The sequence below is a fragment of the Sinocyclocheilus anshuiensis genome, unplaced genomic scaffold (genome assembly GCF_001515605.1).
Source record: "Sinocyclocheilus anshuiensis isolate Anshui unplaced genomic scaffold, SAMN03320099.WGS_v1.1 scaffold222, whole genome shotgun sequence".
Classification (NCBI taxonomy): Eukaryota; Metazoa; Chordata; class Actinopteri; order Cypriniformes; family Cyprinidae; genus Sinocyclocheilus; species Sinocyclocheilus anshuiensis.
Window position 1 is genome coordinate 225894 of NW_015542408.1, and position 25940 is coordinate 251833.

At 40.3% G+C, this 25940-nt stretch overlaps 1 protein-coding gene across 2 annotated transcripts in view; it reads right to left on the reverse strand.

The window, feature by feature from the left end:
* LOC107693110 (EF-hand calcium-binding domain-containing protein 11-like) overlaps positions 1 to 25940 on the reverse strand; it is a 79769-nt gene that overhangs the window by 40326 nt on the left and 13503 nt on the right. For both annotated transcript variants that reach the window (XM_016492365.1, XM_016492364.1), the window contains exon 5: positions 22061 to 22151. In XM_016492365.1, the coding sequence (XP_016347851.1) occupies positions 22061 to 22151 (91 nt within the window). The remainder of the gene's footprint in view (positions 1 to 22060; positions 22152 to 25940) is intronic.

A 25940-nucleotide genomic window follows, 5' to 3' on the forward strand; every position in this document is an offset into this window, starting at 1 on the left:
CTCGAAGGTGATTGGGCTCTCGGGCGAGATCCCAATTCGTCAGTCACGACTGACGTAACGTCTCCGTTCCCTCTTTCAGGGAACGAGGGTTACACAAGTAACCTAGACGATCCCAGGTTTTCAAATAGTTGTATCTCGGCCAAATATGGCCCTATCCTAACAAACCATACATCAATGGAAAGCTTATTTATTCAGCTTTCAGAAACTGTATAAATCTCAATTGACCCTTATGACTGGTTTTGTGGTCCAGGGTCACAAATCTAGTTGAAAATTGGTGAACTAATTCTTTAAGAACCAATGGTGTAAACAAATTAGGTACACAGTTGTACAACCTTACCCTAGAGAGCAGTGCTGACAGGCTCACTGCGGCTTTGACCACCCTGAAATTGGAGTCCAATTGCCCCAGCATTGAGGCAGAAGTCTGTGCACTGTGTGCAGGTTCTTGTGTCAGGGAGCAGGTGCCAATTGAGCCCCCACTACCCACATATCACCAGGGGAACAATCTGAAGGGGATACGTGGAGCTCAAAGTGTGCTGATGTTTTTAGACAGCCCCATCAGCCTGTCACTCTCCTTAATGCGCCTACCACCACACACCAGCTTACACCAACACCGCTGTGGCAGTCAGCCCACACAGCACAGCATGAGAGGAATCCTGACTCCACCCTCATGTTCAAAGAGATGTCTGAAGAGAAGCCGGCTCGGTTTCAGCTCAAAGACAGTCTTTCCATCCCGCACAAAGCAAGGGAGGGAGCTGACTCAAATGTCAACACCTACAAGGAGCATTTGTTACTGGTTTACCTGAAGTGGAGTGGAGATAATTTAAGGGAAAGAAACTCCTGCTATTGTTTAGGCTACGTCCTGCCGGCTCGAAGCATGTAGCGGGCGGTGATGCTCTCTTTCTGTGTCGCCGGCAATGCACAAAATATGCCAGTCAGGCAGACGCCACGGAAATGGAAAACGAGCTCATCCCTCCTCTGTGATAACCGGTGGCCCTGTTCAAGGCTCCCTCGCTGTATAATCTGTTTCTGATCTCCTGACTGAAGTCTGCCTGTTTGATAGGAAGGCCTGCGTGACCACTCCATCGCAACATGTGAGGAACCTGTGGAGGGCCTGGGAAGAAAAAAAAACAACATACTTCTGCATTCCTTGACTGGCCCCTGCTTCAATTTTGATCTCAACAGCCTATATGATGAAAAATGGATTAGTCGAAGGGTGTTACGACATAAAAGTCCAATATGGATGAGGAAAAGATCCGAGGGGCAGCCTTGGTTTTCGCTCCGGGTATTTCAGGGCTTTCCACAGACATCCGAAACGCCCTTTGGCTGTCTGAGGGGGAACGGTTTGCTCTTAAGAGTGTCTCACATCCTGAAGGTTACGCGTGTCTCTTTCACAGCCTCTAAGTGACAGAGATGTTTACCTCAGACACTGAAAGGATTCCTTATCTTAAAGGCCACTGTAAACAGTACTGTGAAATCCACTGCAACAAACTTGACAGGAATAAACGATTCGCCCTTTTCTTTCCTTAAAAGGTAAAACTAGTCATAGTTGTAGGCAATGTATCAAACATCTGACAGTCATATCACCTATATTTATAGAAGTTATATAATGGCTCATCTTATATTATAAAACAGACAGCTCATGCTACATTGGAGCTGTTTTTGTTACCTGCTCATCTATTGAATTATACCTGAATTAGACTAATGATATACTCAGTGGAAGAACTGTTTAATGTAATTTTTTATATTCATGAATAAACATTAGTATGTTATAATGACTATTTCCAACATTTCACACAAGCAATTAGCCACTTGATGCTATGTGTTACAGTGAATTTACCACAATTAGTCAAGTCACTTTATTTACATTGCATTTTACACAATACAGATTGTTTCGAAGCACCTTCACTTGAGAGGGTTTAAGGCGCTCATGCTACACAACAGTCCTGTGACCAAAGTAAAAATCACTATAATTTTGTCTGGGGAGGCTTATCACCTCTTAAAGGGATAGTTCACCCAAAAATGAACATTTTGTCATCATTTACTCACCCTCATGTCCTTCCAAACCTGTTGAACACAAAAGAAAAATATATTTTGAAGAATTCTGAAGAACCAAACATTTGTTGGTCCCCACTGACTTCCATAATAGGGAAAGAAATACTATGGAAGTCAATGGGCACCAACAACTGTGATTACCAGCATTCTTCAAAATATCTTCTTTTATGTTCAACATAAGAAAGAAACTCATACAGGTTTGGAACGACCACCAACCACCAATCACACTTCACTTGTTTTTATGTGACAATCAGGTACAAAGACACACTACTGTATATACACACACTTTGAGCTTTGATATAAAATGAAGTGTGTGTATACTGTAAATATTAAGCACTCTCACCGCTGAAGGTGTACTTGCTTCTTTTTCTCAGATAAAAATACATTTTGCTGCGCTATGCAGGGCTATTTATAAATGAAGGCCAAGTGACTACACGTCCGAGCTACTGTTTTTGAACTGATGAACTTGTTCCATTTCCTCATGTTCTTTTCTCCTCAAGCAAGAAAACAAACCATGGTTCCGTGCAACCTCTGTGGTGAAGGTAGCAAGTGAGCCATGTGTGCCAGGAGAGCAGTAAACCCATTACAGCTGAGGACTCACACTGAAGTTGTGGTGCTGGAGGCGCACAGTTCCTGGTGTGTGTCTTGTAAACCAGTCCTCTCACTGAACCCTCTACGACTCACTCGCCTCCCCCTCCTGTTCACACACACACACACACACACCAGCACAGTTTCCACTGGGACCCCTGTCTTTATTATCACAGCCCGGCAGCTTACTGTTTCCATGGCTCTGCAAGATGGATTAATCACACAATTTAATGTGTTTATTTCCCCCTGTCCAGGAGGCACAGGACTTGTATGGAGGAGGTGGGCCTGTTATAACCGGCTATGTGCTGTCTTTAATTGGCGTGAGAGAGGACATGCTGTGCCGTGGCCCCGAGTGGGACGCACCCATAAAAGGTGCACTGCATATAGGCACCTGGGCCCCAAGGTAAACTCTCACACACACACCTCCTCTTCTACTCCTAAATCTCATCCATTGATGTGCTAAACAAAAATCCCCCCAAATAAGCACAACAGCGGAATGTCATACCAACAAATGGCTGGAGGTCTGTTTCCAAGACAACAGCTAAGAATGCCCATGGAGCACATGTGAGAGAGCTCACTATGAATAATTTCTACTTTGACTTCCTTTGAAGGCATTACAGTAAGGGCTACACCTTTATATGAGCTTGAGTACTAGGGCTGTCAAAATGACTGAAAAACTAAATTCGAATTTTCTACTTAAATATTATCAAAATTCGAATTATATTCTAATTTAAAAGGCATAATTTCAGTTAGGGGGGAAAAAAGCTTTTGGCTTCTCTCCTGAGGCCACAAGAGGGCGCATCGAGCAAAATATTATGCACGTTTCTTCAAAGCGTAATAAAATAACACGACTATCTTTGAAAAAAAAGTGCATAATGTTTAAAATAATAATGTTAATGTTTATAAACCATGTATAATTAATAAAGTTGCTTAAACAATTAGAAAAAAAAACAGCACCATGCATGTACTGTATGTATAGTTTAATACAAAGGACCGAAAACCAATCACAAAGAGTAGGCACAAAGTTTCTTCATTTAAAAACATGAGATACAGTGGGATGGAGAAAAACCGGCATAAAGTCTTGAGACATGTTTTTTAAAAGTTGAACTTACATTAATTTTACATGGCTTTCTAAACATGCCGCTCTCTTGTGCGAGACGCGAGTGCAACGCTGATAGATGCCCCGCTAGAAAATGTGATAAATATGCGTTCTGTGTGAACGGCTTGGTTTTAGTTTCGCCGTAAACAACATCTTCTCCACACTGATGCTCTCGTTTTCCTCAATATATTGAATGAACAACGTAGCAGCGCCGCATCTATTGGGTTCAACTGGATAGGCTAACAAAAGCATTAAAATGCAATGACACTTACATCGTCGTCGCATTTCGTGCGCCACTGATAGGCTGCCTGACGGCTGATGCAGACCTAAAATTTGAATGCAACGTTTTTGCATTCGAATGTGGATTTTTTTTTTAATTCAACGAATATTCTAAATTCAAATGTTTTTTTTGTCAGCCCTATTGAGTAGCCATCCAAAACACTGAAACAAATACATATGGATGTATAATATAATAAAATAGGCTATAACAAACACACAAAATGCACATGAATGGCAAAAAAAAATCACATTTTATATATAAATAGAGTGGTTCTCACCTGTATAAAAATTGCCATCACATTGCTAAGATTTTGCTTTGTTTCTGAGCACTCTTTAGTATGTTGCTATGTGGTTGCTAGGGCATTCGGGGTGGTTTCTTCTTAGCTCACCTCAAAACATGATGTTTTGTGAAAGCTGATCACTTTGAAAAGTGCTAGTACATTTCACCGAAACAAAACTCAGATGAGTAATTATTCCTGCATTATTTTTGATATGGACCCACATGTATGTTTCTTAACTCCACTTGTCTGAAATTACTGAATTACTCACTTGAGTTTAATACTTAGGCTTTGGAAATAACCCATAAAGGTGCAATCAGATTTATTGTTCAGCAAATTTTTACAGAAAATCCAATAATTTCTATTGGAATCTATTCGAATGGGAATTTCGTTTGGCAAAACAGTTTCCCACTTAGATTTCGCATATTGATTTATTGACTTTTCAGCATCATTACGGGTACCCAAGGACGTTTGTCATTAGGGGACACTGAATTATTTTGCTGTTACAATAAAATGTCAATACCAATTTACTTCATATAAAATACAACATTTTTTAAAAAAGAAAGAAATTAGTAAAGTGCATCATAAGAATGCACAAAGTTCTTTTAAAGTCCTTAATTGTTTAAAAGTCTATACATAGGGAATAGGTGATCACCTGAATTTTTCTGTTCGGCATCTGGGGATTGTCAGTTTATCTGAATTCCTCATCTGGCGTCCAGTCAACTGCTCCCTGAGTGGTGGTAGCCAGTCTCTAAAACTAGACTTGTATAGCTTCCTAGAAAAGTCAAGACACAGTTGGACTCATCTCTCTGCTAGTGTGCACAATCCATGAAGGGAGAGGGCGTCAGAATATCCTTGATACCCATGTCCCAGTATGATTTTACAGACCCGTTTCTGCACACTTTCCAACCTTTTAATTTGATCAGTAGTCAATGTTGTCATGTTGTAGTGTTCAAGTTCAGCATGTGGCAAAAAGCTGCTTGGTTTGAAAGCGACTTCTGTGTGAGCTGTGCTTCATACGTTCATATTTTTTGCGCACAAATATTTGAAATTTCGGCTAATGTGACCACACCTTTACTTCTTCCAAACCCCAGTAAGCAAGCAGATGATAGCAAAGAGGAGAATCTCTCAAGTAAAAAAAAAAAATCACAAACTATTCCTGAAAGCTCTTGCAATACAGAGACAACATAATTATTTTTGGTTACACTTTATTTTAAGGTGTCCCTTGTTACAGTGTAATTATACATTTAAGTACTGAGTAATATTAATTAACTACATGTACTATATGGTTAGGGTTAGGATTAGGGGTTTGGCTCAGGGTTACTTGCATGTAATTAATTATGCATAATGTATTGTTATTATAATAGTACATGTAACATGTAACAAGGACACCTTAAAATAAAGTGTTGTTTTTTCTAAAGCTACCTGTACTAGGCTATTTCTTTTCATTTCTTGATGCTGAAAACTAGAAAGCTAAACCATAATAATGGTTTTATAATAATAATAATAATAATAATAATAATAATAATAATAATAATAAACAAATTGCAAAGAAATTTTTCTTTTGGTTTAAAAAAAAAACCCTGAGCAATCACAACATAAGTGTTTCTTTTTGAACTGTTCTTTTATCTGTTTTGTTGAATTATTCACATAAATTAATACAAATAATCTAATGGTTTTTACAGTATTTTTGTTTGCACTAGTTCACAGAACAAATATAAAAACCTCTCATATGACAGCAAACAGCACAGGCTCAAATAGAAGCCCTGTTTTCGACTCTCTAATGTCTCCTCACCGCTCTGTTCTCTCAGGTCTAAACAACCCTGCTCTCTCCTTTTGCTCACGTCTGAACAAGGTAATTATACCTGCAGGTGTCTGATAGCTTTATTCATGGGACAATCCTTCCAGTTATCCTCTTTGATCAGTGGGAGAAAAAGCACTTTTGGGCTGTCATCTTCATCTCCAAAGCATAGGTACTCTCTCTCATGCTACGCTTGCCGATGATGAGAGAGACATCAGTATGGCAGCTCAGGGGGCCAAGTATAATCTGAATCTGACTGGAAGCTTTTAGAGAGACACAGGAAGTGCCTAAACTCAGATGTCGCCAAACTTAATTTTAAATCTCTCCCTGTTTGAAAACTAGGGTGGTATGTAGAACCAAAAAATCTTATCTTTAATTCACTGACATCAAGCTATTCTTGTGTTAGTCATGTTGACCCAGAGAACAGAAATATGATCAAAGTCATTTTTCCATCCAAATATTTCCCGATTCAGTCTGTTTGATGACTGTAACACGAGTTGAAACCATCTTTTACTCATGTAATGTAGGAAAGATCCACTCAATTATTTACAATCAGAATGTTTTGGCTAGTCGGTCTTGGCAGACAGACCAATTCCCATTCCAGTTGCGAAATGTAGCTTGTCAAGAAAATGAACCCTGTAGAAACGAGGCAGAGTCAATCATCTCTTTTCTGCAAGAGACACCACAGCCAAAACAGGAAGTGATGCAATTCTGGACACAAATTACCCATTCGACTTATGATTGTCATGTATCTACAGCTGCCCCAGACCAACGTCACAGAGATGTTTTTTTTGCCCAGACAACAAACAAGCATTATCTGGAGTAAGAATTCACCGCCGCTACTGACAGACACAAACAGAATCCGCAGCTTTGCTTTTCAATCTCTACGGTAAGTCAGACAAGACTTACGTAATGTGTGTCACACAAACATGCCGCCTCAAATCCCGGCTGCAAAAACTTTAATGGCCTGCGCCTTTGAAGACAGACCTTCCATGCGGTGGTTGTTTAATAATAAAAACGTGACAGCGGAAAGGCTGTGGAGAAAGAGAGAGAGACGATCTCGCTATTCCCATGAGCCTCAGTTTAGAATCTCTGACAGCCAATCACAAGACTCACAGCTTAGGGCACAGACATGCTTCTAGTTCTCTAAACTAACAGACTGTTTGAGTGAACAGGCTACAGCTACATTCTACAGGACAGTGAATTCATGTCTCAGAAATGTAATAAAAAATATCACAAACCAAGCATAAGTTGATTTGTCCTCTGATCAGCAGTCCACGGTGACCCTCAGGGAATTATGGGTAGCCATCTCTGCATTGACCAGTCAGAAGAAGTCAATCAGCAAACTGCCTGTGGAGATCAAAGGTACTCTCTTGCACCTATGAAGATTGGTTTTGAGAGTTTTTACAGGGTGCTGGGGTGAAAATATAATAGGGGTCCAAACAACATTAAACTCCTTTGACTTTCATTGTTCAGTATGGACATTTTTTTATATCTACAAAAGTGAGTCAGTCATAAAGGTTTAGAAAGATATGAGGGTGAATACATGACATAACTTTTATTTTTGGGTCAACTATCCCTTTAAGCTTGAAGAAACAGCTTATCTCTTATTTAAACCAGGGTATATACAGGAATGAAGGAGTTAAATTTAATACCTTTTAAGACCTTTTTTAAGACTCTTTCCATACATTTTAAGACCTCATCGCCACTCCAAGTTTTAACCGGTTACATCGGCGACACTTTAACGTACATTTACTATATATTGATTGTAAGATAGCACAACTAAACAGACTTACTTTGTGATAACTCCTTTTCAATACAACATTATTCAGAAGGGGGGAACGAAGCACAAGAGAATTAATTGAGTGACTACTAACCAATGCAACCCAAGAAACAAGAATTAAACCAATAAACAAAACAACTGACAAAACTTATTGAGGAGGGAAAATAAAGCTCTCCTAGCTAACGGGGCAATGAGTTCACACAGTATATTCAAAAGATGTATTTGTCACATCAACTCTTATAACTGTCTGCAAACCATAGCTGTTTTGTGGAACACTTCTCATGACAAACACCTGACTGATCAGACAGTTTACCTGTATAACTGTCTGCAAACCATAGCTGTTTTGTGGAACACTTCTCATGACAAACATCTGACTGGTCAGACAGTTTACCTGTGATTACGGAGTGCTTGATTTGATGCAGACTAGTGTCAGTACTAGAGGTCGACCGATGTATCGGTTTTGCCGATTAATCGGCACCGATAGTTGATTGCTGGAAATATCGGTTATCGACAAAAATCCATGCCAATAGTTTTCCAGGTTGTGTCCATTGCTGGAGCGGCTGAGAAGGGTCTGCTGTCATTACACAGTGCGAGAGCGGCCTCTAGTGGTTGAAATCACTGACAGCACGTGCTATTTGTTTAGACACGTGATACTGCACGCTGAACAGAGCGGGAAACTTCAGACGCGGATTTAAATGCAGCCGACAGAAAATCCTGCCGCGCCAGAGCGCCATTCACATAGTTTTCCTTTAAATTGTGATTAAATAAACTGTTTTAGACCGCTGCTCAGGTTGAACGCGACGCGTCCGGAGTGTGTGTGATACCAGTGAGTTCTCCTAGACTCAGTGCTGCACTTTTATTTTGATTAGATAATCATCAAGTGTTCAAGAATAGAAGCAGATAAAGTGTGAGAGTATACATACAATATCCATATGTATATAATTTTAATGCTATAGCCTTTGTGTATATATTTAAAGATGTGCATCTTTAAGCATGACCGCTGAAATTAAATAGTAACACTTTAAAATAAGAGTCCATTTGTAGCATCAAGATTAATGAAAGCTGTGTAAGTATTCTTCCTTGTTACAGTGTGTTAATTTCAACATTTACTATTACTTTTTTATTTTTTTACTACTACTACTAGTATGGTTAAGTACTGTTTTTGTTAATAAAGCACTATTTTAGTTTTTGTTCAGTATCAATTTTAAAACTATCGGTTGATTAATCGGTATCGGCCAGGGTGGTCCAACCTAGCAATCGGTATCGGCAAAATCCACTATCGGTCGACCTCTAATTGTAATACCTTGATTATGTCTTATACCATAAAAATTGCATGTTCTTTTAAATATATTCCATTTTTTATTAAATATCTATGAAAAATCATAAGATGAATGAATTCATAGTATTTATGAACATTTAATTATTTATGAAGATGCAATATTCAGAATTAAGATTTACCAACAGTTATTCGAAATAAGTCATTTTAGTAGTTATGCCCAAGAAAGGCATGTTTGTAGGAAAACTTTGGCACCTGCTGGGATAGTGCTCTTATGTGCGTATGTGTTGTACTAAGTGTGGAAGAACACACCTCCGGGGCTAACAGGAACGGGACATTTTGAAAGTGTGGTTTTGTACCGAGCTCAGTGGCTGCTCAGATCACACACCTTGTCCAACAAAGAGCCCTTTAGACATGAGCCAGCTTCCCTGGGAGAGCAGGAAACTCTCAGCTTCTCAGCTGGCAGCTCCAAACACACAGCCTTTACTGCGACTGGGTTACTAACAATATTTCAAACCTTTAACCCACTGGGGAAAATCAACCCATGGCAACAGTTTAAAAGCAGCCCAATTTCGTGGAGAAAAAAAACAACAACAACAACCCTGCATCCAACACGAGCTGCAGAAGTCAGATTTGAATGATCACGGGTTAAAAGTAAGGAGACATAACTGACAAGATGTTGGAGGATTTGCTCCTCAACAGATCCCGAGTAGGGCTGGGTATCGATTCAGATGTTCCAATTCGATTCGATTTCAATTTTCAAGCTCTCAATTCGATTCGATTTCGATTTTCGATTTGGTTTTCGATTTTCGATTCGGTATTCGATTTCGCTTTTCGATTCGATTTCGATTTCGATTCTCGATTCGATTTGACTATATGAATGAATATAGATTTAATACAAATCCTATATTTATAAAAAATGAACAGTGAACATAAGATTACAGACTCCGTTGTAACATCGCACAAGGCAAATAAGGGGGTGACATCTAGTGGATTAGACTAGTAATAAGATTAACGTAAATCTTATGTTCAATGTTTGTGGAAATAAATATTGAAAAAAATCGATTCGTGGCCTTCGAGAATCGATATTGAATCGACCACATTTTAAAAAATGATATATCGAAAAATCGATTTTTTTGCCCAGCCCTAATCCCGAGCTCACTGACAAATATCTTTTATCGTAAGATGTGCTCCCTTTACACAGTGCGCGCGCGATCGCAAAATCGAAAGTGAACTGCGACTGCGAGCGCTCATTCAAAAGGGATTTAAATACCCCACATATTGATAGCGACGCCCTGATGCGCGAAAATTATATACAATATTAGAAAAATCGAAGGAACGGATGGGAGCATGCGGTAATGGTCAGAAATTCAGCTAGAGGGGATCAACAAGCCCCGCGCTATCAACGCAGCGGCGCAGTCAGTCAGTGAGCGCCGTAACAGATGACGTCAAATCTTGCGGGATTCCATAAATTACACAGAACCCCACTATTTGGACAAATATACATAATGAAAAGATGATTCAAAATTTAATACCTTGGAAAATGGCATTTAATCCTTTTTAATACTTTTTAAGGGCCTTCATTTTCTCTAAATTGATTGATCAACTTTTAATACTTTTTAAGACCCCGCGGACACCCTGTTAACGTAGGTTCTTCTTTTAGAAGCCTGCTTGATTTTGAGAGACAGCTCTTACATGCTTACTGCCTCTACACTCCCGATAGTTCAAAGAAACGATTCAGTCAAATAAGAATAATGGACCATGTCAACTGAAGCCCTATACTCATGCCTCTATTAAACATAATGAGATCGAAGACATCTGAGAGAAGTTCAAGGAAAATCCTCTACTTGATAATGACAGATCTACACAGAGGGAGGAAAGGAAATGTACGATGGAATAAGCCCTAAACAAAGACTTCTTATATTATAGAAATATGCCTATTTTCTCTCACTGAAGGGAGGCGGATATTAAAAATAAGACTTATACTTGGCATTCACCATAAGAGCTTTTGAGCAGCCATTCACTCTAAGTGCAGACACAAATGTTCCTTAAAAGTATTCTAACAGAGCATTTACTTTTACAATAATAGCTCCTCCAAATAACTAACATTTATACAAGTACACACTCTTTCCAAGATCACTTTAAAGCCAGCCAAGTCTAGCGGGGAATACTTCAATAATGTAGTGGAGGATTTATAGTGTTTTGTCAAACATTTTTATCTTCATTATTTTTTTAAGTCTATTCGCAAATCACTACAGTTCAGCAGAATGTGATGCAGCAATATTTCATATAAGCACTGGAAAATCTGTCACTCTGACAAAACTATTTGCGAATGCATCACGGCGGCATAATACCATTGCACTGTGCTAAAACAAGCCCTGTTGTCTTTGACGTACAACACATTGGAGAACCAACTGTTTAAAGCCTGCAGTGCACTTCGTAAATTATGACAATAGGGCCTTTCGCACCGCTTTAGTTCCAGAACTAAATGTACTGAAGTACTGGGACGATTTTGCGCGAACTATTTCCCAGTACCATTTAAAGGGTTGCATTCGCACTGAGAGTGTGTACTAAGAAGTGACGTAAAGCCGGTCGACAGCGTCGTCATTTGTGCGCGGCGTTCAACAACAGAAACAAAGAAGAACAACATTAACAACAGGAGGATGGAGGACGTTGTGATCGGAGCTGTGTTTTTGTTGTGTCTCGCGGGTTTCACAATAATGGACATGGAAAGTCGACGTATACGTAAAGCAATTGAAAGAACGGAAAGGAGGACTAAGAATCTCCAACGACAACTGGCAGTGCTACATTTGCTACAAGTGCCTGCACTTCAGCGTACGTCTATCTATCGCTGTTCTCCATACTTGCGAAATAAGTTGACACAATGTTTACAGTATGTTTACACGCCGTTTTAAATCATGGCGGGTGAGGGCGTTTTCGTACGCGTTTGGCCAATCAATGTCTACTTACGATTAGTACCAGTTGTGCTGGTTAGACCCTGCTCCGGAGTAGGAGCTAATTTGGTTCGAAAAAGGCAGTCCGGTACTAAAATCGCACCCAGTTCCGGCAGTGCGAAAACGCCAAAAAATGGGTAGTTCCACAATTAGTTCTGGTACTATGAAAAGGTTCCCGCGGTGCGAAAAGCCCTAATAAAGAGAAATGTTGTCCAGAGCAATAATACGATTGCCAACATAATTGGTTGCTGCTTTCCCAGATATTTCCTTGAGAACAGCTCTGTTGCCTCTACCCATGTTGTTTTACAGAGCAAGCTATTCATTACAACAGAGCAGGGGTCTTTAACTGGGGGGTCCACGGCAGTACTGCAGGGGCTCTGACAATTATTTTTTGATGTAAAACAAATTTTGTGAAAAAATAAGAACATTGAGTTAACTTCAAAGCTAAAGAAGCAAGAGTTCAGCTATTTATACATCATACCATCCACATATAAAGGGGTCCCTACTCCATTTTTCTATTTGAATTACACAGTTCAAATATTCTATTAGGTGACCAATTCCCTTCTGAAGCAGTTTTGAGATGGTTGTCTGTGTATAAAAGACCATATTTTTTCTGACAAGTTTGAAAGAACATTACATGAGCATAGCACAACATAGCAGGAACATGAACAGGGGTTATATAAGGTCCGTATGAGAGGAGAATGCGGGACAAACACAAGTGCTGCAGTGAGCTTCCTTCCATCCCTGCAATCCCATCCCATCAGCATCAAACACATACACACAGCCAACAAGCAGTAAACGGCCAGGATTTACTTAATGCCCCTGGCTCAGAATGGCTTGGAGCTTGGGCACTTCCTGTATCCTCTCATCCTGGAGAGAATTTTTTTTTGCCCTGTGGCTTCAGCCCAATTCAACGTCTTGATTTAGTACCAAGAGAAGCATAAGCATCGATAAAGAGCAGCTTACAGTGTTGTTGAGACCGAATGGGCTCCCACTGCTTCCTCTCTTCCACAATAGGAATGAGAATATTGACACATAAAACTGTATCCTCTAGCGAAAATCACGCCGCACAAAGTAAAAAAAAACATAGACTGTAAAAAAACATGGACGTAATGTCCGTGATGTCACCCGTAGGTTTCTGAAGAGCATTTTTGAAGCCTAAAGTGGGCGGAGCGGGCCATCGCCATCTTGGCAGCGCATCACTCTCGAAAATGGGCAAAGAGGCGGGACGAGGGTGGAGCTGGTTGCTGAAACCACGCCCGCCTAGCTCGACGGTGGTGACAGCAGTGGCAATCCACCTGTCACTCAAGTGGCCACACCCTTAATTATGCAGAACTTTAAGGCTTAATATAATTTAAACGGATGAGTTATAAAAAAATTCACCCCCCTCACAGTTGTCACGAAGGGCAAAATTAGCTATATAGACCAAAACCACTTCTTGTACCAGGCTGTAAACATTTTTTTTCTGCTGTAAAGTTGGGCATTTTAACATGGGGGGGGTCTATGGGATTGACTCCCTTTTGGAGCCAGTCTCTAGTAGCCAGTCGATGAATTGCAGTTTAAGTCACTTCCGTGTTGGTTTCAAGAGAGAGACCAGAAGGTTGCCACTTCAAAAAAACCTGATAAAGTGTCACTAGTGAAAAAGAGCACAGACAACATCAATCCTTGTAAAAGGGGCTACAGTGACCTTGCGTTTGTATCAGGAAATAATCCTCAATAGATAGTTGGAACGTACCCTCGATAGAAGAGAGATCATTTTCTTTGATAGCCTTAATTAATTCATTGATTTATTCAGCGCTCCAGAAGCTCCTTAAATCACTCCTTAGATTATGATCTCACCAGTACACATCAAACGCGTGAAATTTGGTGTCTTATGTGCAGTAACGGATATGCCTGCAGGTGGAAATTAACTGAATAACAATCAAAAGCATATTAAACACAGAAAGGTGCCATTTAAAAAAAGAGAGAGAAAAAGTCACACTTTTTGTTACTAAAGGTAAGTTTTTAAAGCGATTTTCGTCACGCACGCTTATCGCCCATCTTCGGGGAGCGCCACCAATGTTACCTCACTCCTGGAACAACGCCTTTCGCTCTCTCAGACTTTCTGAGGTGGGTTCTGACGAACGTATCAACCCATCTTTATTAGCCTAGACCCCGGGAGAGAGAGTAATGGGCACAGCCCAGCAGCGTGCTGCTATCTCTCTCAGACAGCAGACCGTGGCCCCCTCCATGGCCCTATTTAAAAGGTACTTATATTTTCGCTTCAAGGAACGCAGTTTTCCACTATGGCAGGAGATCCTTGATAGCCGCACACACACCCAAACAGAAAAAAGTAGGAGGGGAAAAAAAAGAGGAGGGGGAAACTTCCTCATTAGAATTCCAACAAGGTGGATGATTGCCAGTGGAGACTATAATGTAATTGTCATGGCAACTACACAATGTACAAAGATCCCAGTGGAATTACTCTGATTCTCCCTTTTCCCTAAAAGCCATTGGTTTAAAAAAGAAACTGAAGACATTTCGGTTTGGAAATCTCAGATGAACTGACAAGCTCTAAATAATTTCACAGGGTGAAAAAACAAAACCATCAGGTTCCAGACAAAAATCAATTAGCCTATATATGGCTGTGAAATTGTATACAGAAACAGTACGTATGAAAAATTAAATGGGCTAAAAGAGCACGTCTTTAAGGCAGACGTGGAACAATACAAAAAGAAATGGATTTTCTGCATTTACACCTCTGTAAGTGAAGCCAGCCAGACTTATGCAGAGGCTGGAGGAACAGCCACAAGCAGAGGGCACCGCTCTCCTCACCCATTCGCCCACTCTAAGGGGAATCAATGTGATTACTGCATTACCCTCTGGCAACCCTGCTTGAATTCTGAGTCTGCCTTTAACCAGCTCGCTCATCTAAAGACTGAGAAACAGACAGAAAGAGAACAAGACAGAGCGGATAAAGGGTCAACAAAGGAAAATCTAAAATTAAAAGATTCATCTAAGCATTTTTTTTGTCTCACTCCTAATCACCGTTCCACATCTGTGCATGGCTGACAAAGTTTTCAGTACAGACGGGGAAAATAATGCAAGCCCTGATGCAGGCTTTGCCCTTTTTCAGCAATTTATTATTTAACCGAGATGACAAAAAAAGCAAGGGACTGAGGAAATTAGCTGAAATTAGTTTCAACCATTCCACCTCCCACAAAACCGAGTCCATTGCACTGTCAAACAGTCGTGTGAGAGAGAGTTTGCTTATGTGTGTGATATGTGTGAAGGAATAATGCTAATGTTTCCAAAAGCCGATCTTCAGCTCACCATTAGCGGCTTTCTGAGTGTCCAGCACAGAGCTGAATCGGTGGTGTTATTGTGCCTTCGTTAAGCTTATTGTGTCAGCAGGAAGAGGTGGGGGAAAAGAGCTATTTTAAGGGATTTATGCACTCTGTGCTTCCATGGGCGGGCAGTGGAACTCCAGGCCAGCAATACCTCCTTTCAGAGCGCTACAAAGGAAATGTAATTACCTTGATATGGTGGCAAAGGGAAAGAGCAAACTCTCAATATGCAGTAAATGCACTCATGCTGAGACCAGGCAGGGCTAATTTGCTACTGATCTGTAGGAGTTTTTCCTCATTTCTCCCCCCACCACCTATTTCTCTCTCGCCACTCTTGAGGAAAAAATTGCATGAAGGAGTCATGACCCTATTCCTACATGTGGCTGGTCTCTTCAGCCCTAAACAGGACAGTATGAGATACCGGAGGCATGAGGCATGCATATTTAAAAACAGAGGTATGAAAATCTTTTTTTAGAGAAAGAGAGAGAAAGATACTCGCCATAAACTCTTGCTTGGCCTTAGGCATTCACATTGTGGGGTAATTTGCATTAATATTATTTAAAGGCACATAAAAAGCACTCAATGGTTAATAAGACGAAACTCCTGGAGAAGTTTAATTTAGGAATGCTAATTAATTCACTTTTTCATTAGCCTCCATTTCAGATTAGGGAGACTCTAAAGACAGAAGCAAAGAACACAACGTTTTTGGAGAGTACAAGTAAACCGCCACTCATCGCTGCAGTTGAGAGAGAGATGCAATTACATTTTTCATTGATAAGGGCAAGTGCTTCCATTATTCTACAGGCTTTTCTCTTTGTTTTACTTAATTTCAAAGTAAAACTGACAAATTTGTAATAAAAATCCACTATTGTAGTTGGCATCCAGTATTTGCTAGGGCTGGGTAAAAACAGTGATTTTCAATAGACATTGAATCTAATTATTTATTTTTTTTACTTTAGAATCAGTGCAGTCAAATTCTCTAAACAAGTGACTTTTATGAGTCTGTTTTTTTTAACTCACTGAATGAAAATGATTATTAAAAATTACCATTACTATGATTTTAATGCAGTATAAACTAGGGCTGGGTCCAAAAATATCCATTTTCAATCGACATACATGACCAGTGTAGTCTGATTCAGAACAAATCACTTTTCTTCAGTTTGTTAATCAAAAACATACAGGGCAACCAGTAATTTCCCTTCCTTCTAATGAAAAGTTCAAAAAGATGAATTACCAGTTTGAATTGGTCTAATTGGCCCTATCATTTACAGCATTAGGAGAATAAATGGACATTATAACTGAAATATACCAAAAATTATTCTGAATCAAAACCAGAATTGAATCAATAGCTTACGAATCAGTAATCAAATCGCATCTGGAAATGAGTATTAATACCCCACCTTACTATTCAAAACTAAACAGAACTTACTAAAATTGAATGCATTATGCTTGCTGAGACAGTGGCAGATCCTCAAAGAGGTGCGCAAGAAGCAGATTCCTGTGCTGGAGGCGAATATAAAACAAAAGATTTCTGTTTTAGCAACCAACATAACACCTTTTAGCACTTGACAGCTCCATGGGCACAATTCTCCGACTTCAGTTTGTCCTGTATAGTCACAAGAAAGAGGAAGATATATGCGAAGTGATCAGGTTTAATGGATGTACAGTAATGCACATAAAAGCTCCACTAAACGAGAATGAAAGGATGTACAGTGCAAAATGGGCTTTTCCTTTAGAATTAGTAAGGACAAGTCTGTCAGCACAACCAGGCTAAAGCTGGGACATCAGAGAGGAGAACAATGAGAAACCTGAGATTCCTCAGCAGGTCAGAGAACGAGAGCGATGCGGAGGGGAGGAGGATAAAGTGAATAAGAGGGAAAAAAAAGCTGCATTCTTGTAACTCAAGAACTGTAAGAATGTGTGTGCAGCAGGTATTTATGGAAAGGTGATGGCAGATAGTTTCTCTGGAAACGGCGACAACAAAAGAGAAGAGCAGAGAGTAGCGAAAGAAGAAGAAGAAAAAAAAAGAAAAACAACCGCAGGCAACGCTCAAGGTGTGATGGCACCAGCTCTGCGTACCATGTCGTCATGGCAACAAGCAGCGGGGAGAAATGGCGGTGTTAAAATTCATTCAGAGAGGCAGCACATATCCATCAATCTCTAGCGCATAAAGAGGCAACAGCACGTCTGCTAATGGTGTGAAGCGCTCCATTGTTCTGCTATAATTATGCCAAAAAGGACAGGAAAAGGGTGTTGCTCTTTTCTTCACAAAGGGGTCACAACACAAACACAGATTCAAAAGAGAGGCTTCAGTTCATCTCAAGGTATAAAAGAAGAGCAAACCTGACAACACACACACACGTACGTGCACGCACACTGGGCACCCCATGCACCCTCTGAAAGAGACACCAAAGGCAGACATTCCCGCTTATCACTTTGTTGAGATAATCTTTTCTAAACACAGCCCTGGGCTTGCAGATAAACTCCAAACACAACATTCAAGGTGAGCTCTCTCTCTTCCTTCACTTCTTCCTTGGAATTCCATTTTTTTCCATTCGTTCCGTTTGCTGCCACACTCTGTCAGAAGTGGCAGGATGACGGGGTGGAGGAGAACCGGAGGAGGTGGTGAGAGGAACACAAGATGGCACAGCGGCGTGAAGGTTATGACTTTGAACGTGCGCTAGCTGGGGACCGGAGCGCACACACACCGACACGCAAAGACACAAATACACACACACAGAGTGCTCCAAGTGTTCATGTTTGTTCCAGGTCCTTCTCTACTCTTGCTAAGTCAAACATCTACATGGCTTTTCATAGCAGGAGATACGCATCAACTGGTGAAGGTCAACACCTGAGAGGGCAAAAGGGAATCACCAGCATTTGGCCTAGCCAAACAAGGCTAAAACGAGTAGTCTGCATTATTTGACAGTAAACAATTTGTGTTTTTGTGTTTTTGTTGTTGAATAGTGATTGACCTTGTTATTGTTAACTAGTAGGGCTGTCAAAAAATTCGAATTTCGAATATTCATCGAATTTAAAATAAAAATCCACATTCGAATGCAAAAACATTGCATTCGAATTTTAGGTGTGCATTAAGGAGGCAGCCTTATCAGTGGCACACAAGATGCGATTACGATGTAAGTGTTGTTGCATTGTAATGTTTTTGTTAGCCTATTCAGTTGAAGCCACTAGATGTGGTGCTGCTGCGTTGTTCATTCAAAATATTGCGGAAAAAGAGAACTTCAGTGCGGAGAAGATCTTGTTTACATCAAAACTGAAACCAAGCCATTCACATAGAACACATATTTCACGCATTTTCTAGAGGGACATCTATCACCGTTGCACTCGCATCTCGCACAAAGGAGCCGCATGTTTAGAAAGCCATACAAAATGTATGCAAGTTTAACTTTGAAAAAAACATATATCGAGACTATGGCTGGTTTTTTCCCCCTCCCACTGCATCTCATGTTTTTAAATGAAAAATGTACACTGTGTGATTGGCTTTCCACCCTTTGTATTAAACTATGCATACATACATGATGCTGTTTCGTTTATAGTAGTTTAAGCAACTTAATGAATTATAATTGGTTTATAAACATTATTTTAAACATTATGCTCTTTTTTCACAGATAGTCATGTTATCTTATGCTGAATAAACGTGCATTAGTAATATTTTGCTCGATGCGCCCTCTTGTGGCCTCAGAAGAGAAGCCAAAAGCTTTTCTTCACCCTAACTGAAATTATGCATTTTAAATTCTAATATAATTCGAATTTTGATAATATTTAAGTACAAAATTCAAATGTACTTTTTGAGCCATTTTGACAGCCCTATTAACTAGAAATAAAAAAGAACAGAAAAAGTTTTCATAAACAGAAATCTGAAATTAAATGAATATTAGATAAATTCAACTATCTTGGCGGCTAGATAATATAAAAGAAGTACTAAAATAACTAAAAAGTAATAAAATAAAAAAAGCCAAAGAGAATATAAATAAGAAAAAATCCAAAAAATATGTAACAAAATTACTAAAACTTAAACTGAAAATATAAAAATAAAAGCTACTTCTATACTACTGTAATAATATCAAAACTACATTTACAATATTTTACTCAAAAGTACTTTCTGAAGTTAATTCTATTCCAATTTAGATTACTTTTGGATATAATTCAGCTTTTTGCCTGAATATGAAACAAAATCTCTTAGCTATTGCCTTATACAAGGAAAGTTCATGCAAAAATATACATTTTACAAAAATTAATAACTAAGCCCAAACTATGCAGTCCAATTTCTAAAAGATATAATCAACACAACCCAAAATGATGATATTGAAAAAAAGAGAGAGAGTACACTGGTAGTGGTGTATGTTTTTGTAAAGAAACACAGTGTTCTTGGGATTTTAAGAATATCAAGATGTTCTAATGAAGATGTGATTAATCATAACAACGGTGGCCCAGTAGTGCACAACATAACAAAATTAGGACAACACAATGGAAACAGGCCGCAACACAACGGAATTAGCACAACACAATGGAAACCGGCCGCAACACAACTAAATTAGCACAACACTAGTGTTGTCACGGTACCAAAATTTCAGTATTCGGTACCAATACCAACGTTAAACAAAAATTAAATGTACAAAACCAATGCCATTCTTTATACTTGTGGAAAAACTTGAAACAATTTTAAATAAGTAATAAAAGTATGAAAAAAGTAAACAAGTTTCACCCAAAAGTTTAGTCATTCGGTACCACCGGTACTTAAATAAACCTGCTACCGTAACGTTTTCATTTTTTTAGTACCGACTTGGTACCAAAATACCGGTTCTTTTGACAACACTACACAATTAAAACAAGCCGCAACACAACGAAATTAGCGCAACACAATGGAAACAAGCCACAACACAACGAAATTAGCAAAACACAGTAGAAGCAAGCCGCAACACAACGAAATTAGAACAACACAATGCAAACAAGCCGCAACACAACGAAATTAGCACAACACAATGGAAACAAGCCACAACACAACGAAATTAGCACGACACAACAGAAACCATCCACAACACAACAGAAACAAGTCGCAACACAACAGAAACAAGCTACAACACAACAAAATTAGCAAAGCACAACGGAAACAAGCCGCAGCACAACCAAATTAGCACAACACAATGGAAACAAGCCACAAATCAACGAAATTAGCACAATGAAACACAATGAAAGTAGTCCTATGTGTTGTGGAGATTTTGTTGTGTTGTGGAGATTTCGTTGTGTTGTGCACTACTGGGCCACCATACAATGCAGATTAATATTGGATCATTATATTAGCTGATTATCAAAATAATCAATAGCTACAGTCCTAATGCCAAATGAGAAGTCGCTAGATACTAATCGAATGTCTAAAGTCATACTACATGATTTCTTGTGACATAAGCCCTTAGCGCTTCGGTTCTGACACGACTGTGGCATTTAATTAAAAAAACAAATGCCACAATGCCTCCTGCACTCATAAGTCACTCTGCCAATGCAGTGCTGGCATGTCATTGCAATCATAGCAACACAGTGACTCACTGAGGATCTGAGGTTATCAACTCCTAGTAAGTCAGCTGAGCTCAAGGTCAGAGGGACACAGTATCTGTGCTGTCAGTGATCATGGTTTGAGAGGGTGGCCGTATATTTGCCGGCTTTGCAGGACAACCGTGTCGCTCTCAACAGTAGCTGCAACTCGCAGCAGTGGCCAACAGCAGAGGATGAGTCACATCAAACAAAGCACTAAATCTGTCCAAAACACAAACACACACGTTTGTGCACAAGGAGACGTGTGTCGCATCTCCGAGCTCTTGAGCCCTCAAACAAAGGATGAAAGAGATTAATTGCCCCCGTCTCAGAACCGCGTACAGTATCCACGTCACCTCTTCAAAAGGAGTAGAAACCGAGAAGATAGACTCAGCTGAGGGCTGATAATAATGTGTCACTATAACTGCAAACGCAGGGACAAGCTGAAACCTCTAGATACATCATACGAAAGTAATGCGGAGATCTTAGTGGTAGATTGTCGAATGTCATATTGGCTTTCGGATCCGGCGATAGCTCTAGGTCTAGTGATAACTGTTTGAAATGGGTGTGAATGCACAGCACGCGCAGACTCGGAATCCCACCTGTTCAGAGCTGTTTTGAGCGAGACGGTGAAGATGAGGTGTACAGAGACACGTGGAGCAGCCATGGGGTCTGAACAGGAGTGGAAAGGGGCTGAGAAAATCCACAGGGTGCATGGCACAAAGGAACTGTTCTCACCCTAATGAGCAGCCAGATCTCAACACCGCAAGCCTCCAGACTCTCAGACCTGTGCTACTCTCACATGGGACTGTATCAAACATTTTCCCTCACACTGGAGGGGTTTGAGTAACAAAGCTTCGGCCAAACACACAGCTTGTTGCTGAGGTTGAAGTGGGAGGCCTGTTCTGAGCGATGGGCACAAAAATCCCTTTCTGACTTCACATTCATGGCGTAATTACATCCACCTGCCTTTGTAATCTACTTTGGAAAAGGAAATCAAGAAGGAAGATGATTCAGACCAGAGAACTCTCTGAATGATGTATCTACAGAGAGGCCGCAGGACTGAACTCTTACCGGAAAGCCTCCAGCACAGTCCTCTCTGGCAGATGAGGGGCAACTCGCTTGAAGGCGCTTTTGAAGTCATCCAGCTTCAAGAAGCCACGACCTGTAGAGAGCACAAAAATTCAGAGCAAGTGTTAACAAGACTAATACTTTAACACATCAAAAAGTTGTACACTGTGGGGCCGGGTGTGTTATTAGAACTATATTTTTATCGTTATCTTAATAGTTATCATCCTTGGTGTGAACAGGCCTTAACTCAAAAAGTCAAGACAATTCATATTCAAAATGACTACAAGTTTAACACCAGTTAAACATGTTTTGTAAAAACAAAGACAATAACAGCCTTTTAGCCTGTCACCATCATGCAAACATGAAATATCAAACATACAGCAGTAGTTCTTTACAGATTTTAGCATTTTGCTGTGCTGCTTTTCCATTGTGTTTTCTATGTAAACATGCACTTGGTGGACATCCAAGACTATGGATATAGTCTACATTTTTGTTTTCTCTTAACTGTAACTACTGGCGTATCGTCAACGTGTCTAATTGTAATATTTAATATTTGTTTTCAAAACCATGAAAAAAAAGGACAAAAAAATTCTAATTAATCGATAAAATTGCCCACCCCTACAACAGTGCATGTGTGAGTGATCCGAGCACTTGAAAAGATTGGTTCACAAGATGTGTCCATCCACACTCATGGTCAAAGGAATATACTCTGAAAAGCTAGACGCAAGACGGCGTGGAAAATGAAGTATACCTAAGTCCACTTGGAGTTTTTTGCCTGATATTGTGAGAGCAAGAAGCAAGACCGGCTGAGATCTCAGAGTGTCTCCGGGAGCCTCTTCCTGAGAGCTCAAAGGAACAGCTTGTTGTGCCTTCTTCTCAGCGGCTGGCACGCAGGACTTTGATTTGCAGGAAATGGCTCCCCTGAGGAAGTTTAGAGCGCTCGCATCCAAAGTCAGAGCTGAGAGTGGAATCTGTTTAGCGTGTCTGCTGAATTGATGAGAGGCACAGCAGCGCACTGAGCGGGGGGATTATGGGGGGGTGGGGGTCGCGGAGCACTGTGACATGCATGTCAACACGCCAGACCCGACAACACCAGCTCACCAACCGTAACCAAACACTGCCCTCCACAGCCACGACAACAGGGATGAGAGCGGACACCTGCGGAAACCAGAAGATCTGTGCAAAACTACTGTAGAAAAATGACACATCTCATATGTAAAAGAATTTGAAGTGTTAGAAAGGTGCATAATTGCACGATTTATTTGCTGAATGCAGGAGAAAACAAATGTTTTGATGACAAATCCTGAGCTGGAATCGGCAGGGAGCTCAGCTCACTTTCACACCGGGTGAGAACGGGAGGGTTTCCAACTGCACCAAGCATGCTCTGTCACCGGGCAGGCTGCCACTTCAGATGTGAATGGGAGCGACGCACTTCAGCGCGCTTTAGCTTCCAGCACGTCCCCATTGAAGAGGAGGACGGGGGTGACGGTGCAGATGAAACAGTCAAACATCTCACCCAGCACAAACTGTTCAGCCGCAGATAGGAGAGGACTTGCCTCTGTTGGCAGTCTGACAGGAACATCAGGCAGAGAAAGCCAGGACAGAGGGTTTAAGCTTAGCTGGCAGAGGAACAAAGACAGTCAATCTGGGAACAGCTGAAATTATTAAGACACTTTACTAGCATGTAAGCTCTGCTGGAGAACACCTGCCTGACAGTTGTCCTTCAGCTTTCCAGCTGTGCATGTTCATTCACAACTGTTTAATGAGAAGCCAATTTCATTTTCAAAAAGATTCAAATTTGATACAAAGAGCATTTTATAGCACTATCAATTGTCAGTGCTGATATACACAGTTAAGACCAGAATTGCAATAAGTTGGGTGAGTTAAGAGTAAGTCAGAATCACACTTACAATCTCGGTTCTAAAATTAGCTCATTTTCAGGTCGCTCAGAATTCGTACAAGGGTTGAGTGAACTCGCTCACAGCAATTTGGTCCTCGAGATGAATTTGATGGTTCATTAACATTCACAATTCTAATTAAAAGCCAACTGTATTTTTTAAATGCCTACTACTTTATTTTTATATTGCTGGAGACTATTTTAGGTCCTAGGAGGATGTAAAAATGCTCCAAAGCCTGATCGGAAGGCTCACAGGAAGTCGGAGATATTTCAAAGCAGTCTGAAAAAGCAAATGAGATACCAAAGAGATAAACAGAAAGTGAATGAGAGAGTCAGCTTCGGGCAATAATGGGTCCATCGAACATCTGCTGAAGAGGCAGCCTTCACATGTATTATTATGCTCAAACACACCAGTTTTCCTCTTTAATGGCGGGTCAGCAGGGTTAATGAAATAAGATCCCTCGACCATTCTGAGCAGATTCAATCAAGGTCAGCTGATATCCTCCTCCTGTGGTCACTTTTAACTTACTCAGTGAAATTATTTCTGTAACAAAATTAATTAGTTAATTATACATTTGCCTCTCATTGGAATATCCTATAAACAGTTCCAGAGAGGGCGAATGATCCACGGAGACCACAAGACCCATTTTACCGTTTTCTACCCAACCTTGAAGAATAAAACATTGGTTCAGACACTTAGTTTCATAGTTTAACTTCATATAGGGCAGAAATATACTTCAGGAACAGCAGTTAAAGATAAAGGGAACCTTTGTATTTGACTTTCTAGTTTATCAGGCATTAACTGTTTAAAAATCATAAGTTAAATCACCAAAAAAAGGTTTATTTCTTTTTCCACGAATATGAAAGGAAAAAAACTACCAGGGGGGAGAATATCCATTGCCTGATAGTCACAGTGGGCCAAAAAAAAGGACACATGGCGCCCTCTACTGCAATAATATGGAAACACCACCCATCCCCAATACCACAATCGTGTGCAAACTACACATTAGAAATTTGCAACCAAATATAATAGCTGACAAAAACACCAACCCTTGTTTAGAGAAGAATAATAAAACCATTTTTTTTTCCTCCCTGCGACAAGTGCACCATGCATTGCATTCATTTCAACTTCACACTGAGCACATACTTATTCAAAGCGACTCAAGGTACACATCTTGCCAATATGTATGTTTCTTTTCTGGGAATAGAAACCCTTCTACCACGCACTACCAGCTGAGTTACAGGAACTGTAAACACAGCAAACCACAAAGTCCTTGCACAACTAATTTGGTCAATAAATGTGAACTGCACAGAAATTATGCTCAGTTATTCTAGGCCTCTAATATTGTTTACTTCTAGTTCTCCTTGGCTAATGGGGCCTAAACTTAGTACGTGACATATTATATATACCAGTGGCTGTTGGTGTTTGAACTGAGGCCGTGTGTTTTGAGTTTGAGCTCCGTCAAGTTAATTCTTTATCGTCTATTTTTTATCTTAAAATCAATTTTATACACCATCATTTTTGTTTCTATAACGTGTGAATATATCCCCTATCGTATTCTACAACAAAAACAATCAGAGCGCCTTGTTATCACTAGTTCTATTTTGATTTCCCGAGTCCGCTATTAGCATATAGCCCGTTAGCAACGCCAGCGTGGTTGCCGCTAATCTCGCTTACATTGCTAATACTCTATTCACACACATTACCATTGTTTTACTCACTGTTACTTGCTTTAATGGCGGATGTGTGTCTACCTTTGAGTGCAGGTGAGGACACGTTCGAACTGCATTCGGTGCAGCTCGAGCTGGAGGCCGTGGAGAAACAGATCCGCGACCTGGTGGAGAGGCAGACCCAGCTGTGAGAGTGGAGAGCCATGCTGGAAACATCCCGGGCTACGTTAGCTGAAGGTAAAGTGCACACTCACTGTTTCCCTGGTGCTCGTGTTCTCGATGTTTCTGCGCAGATACCCGCGATCCTGAAGGGCG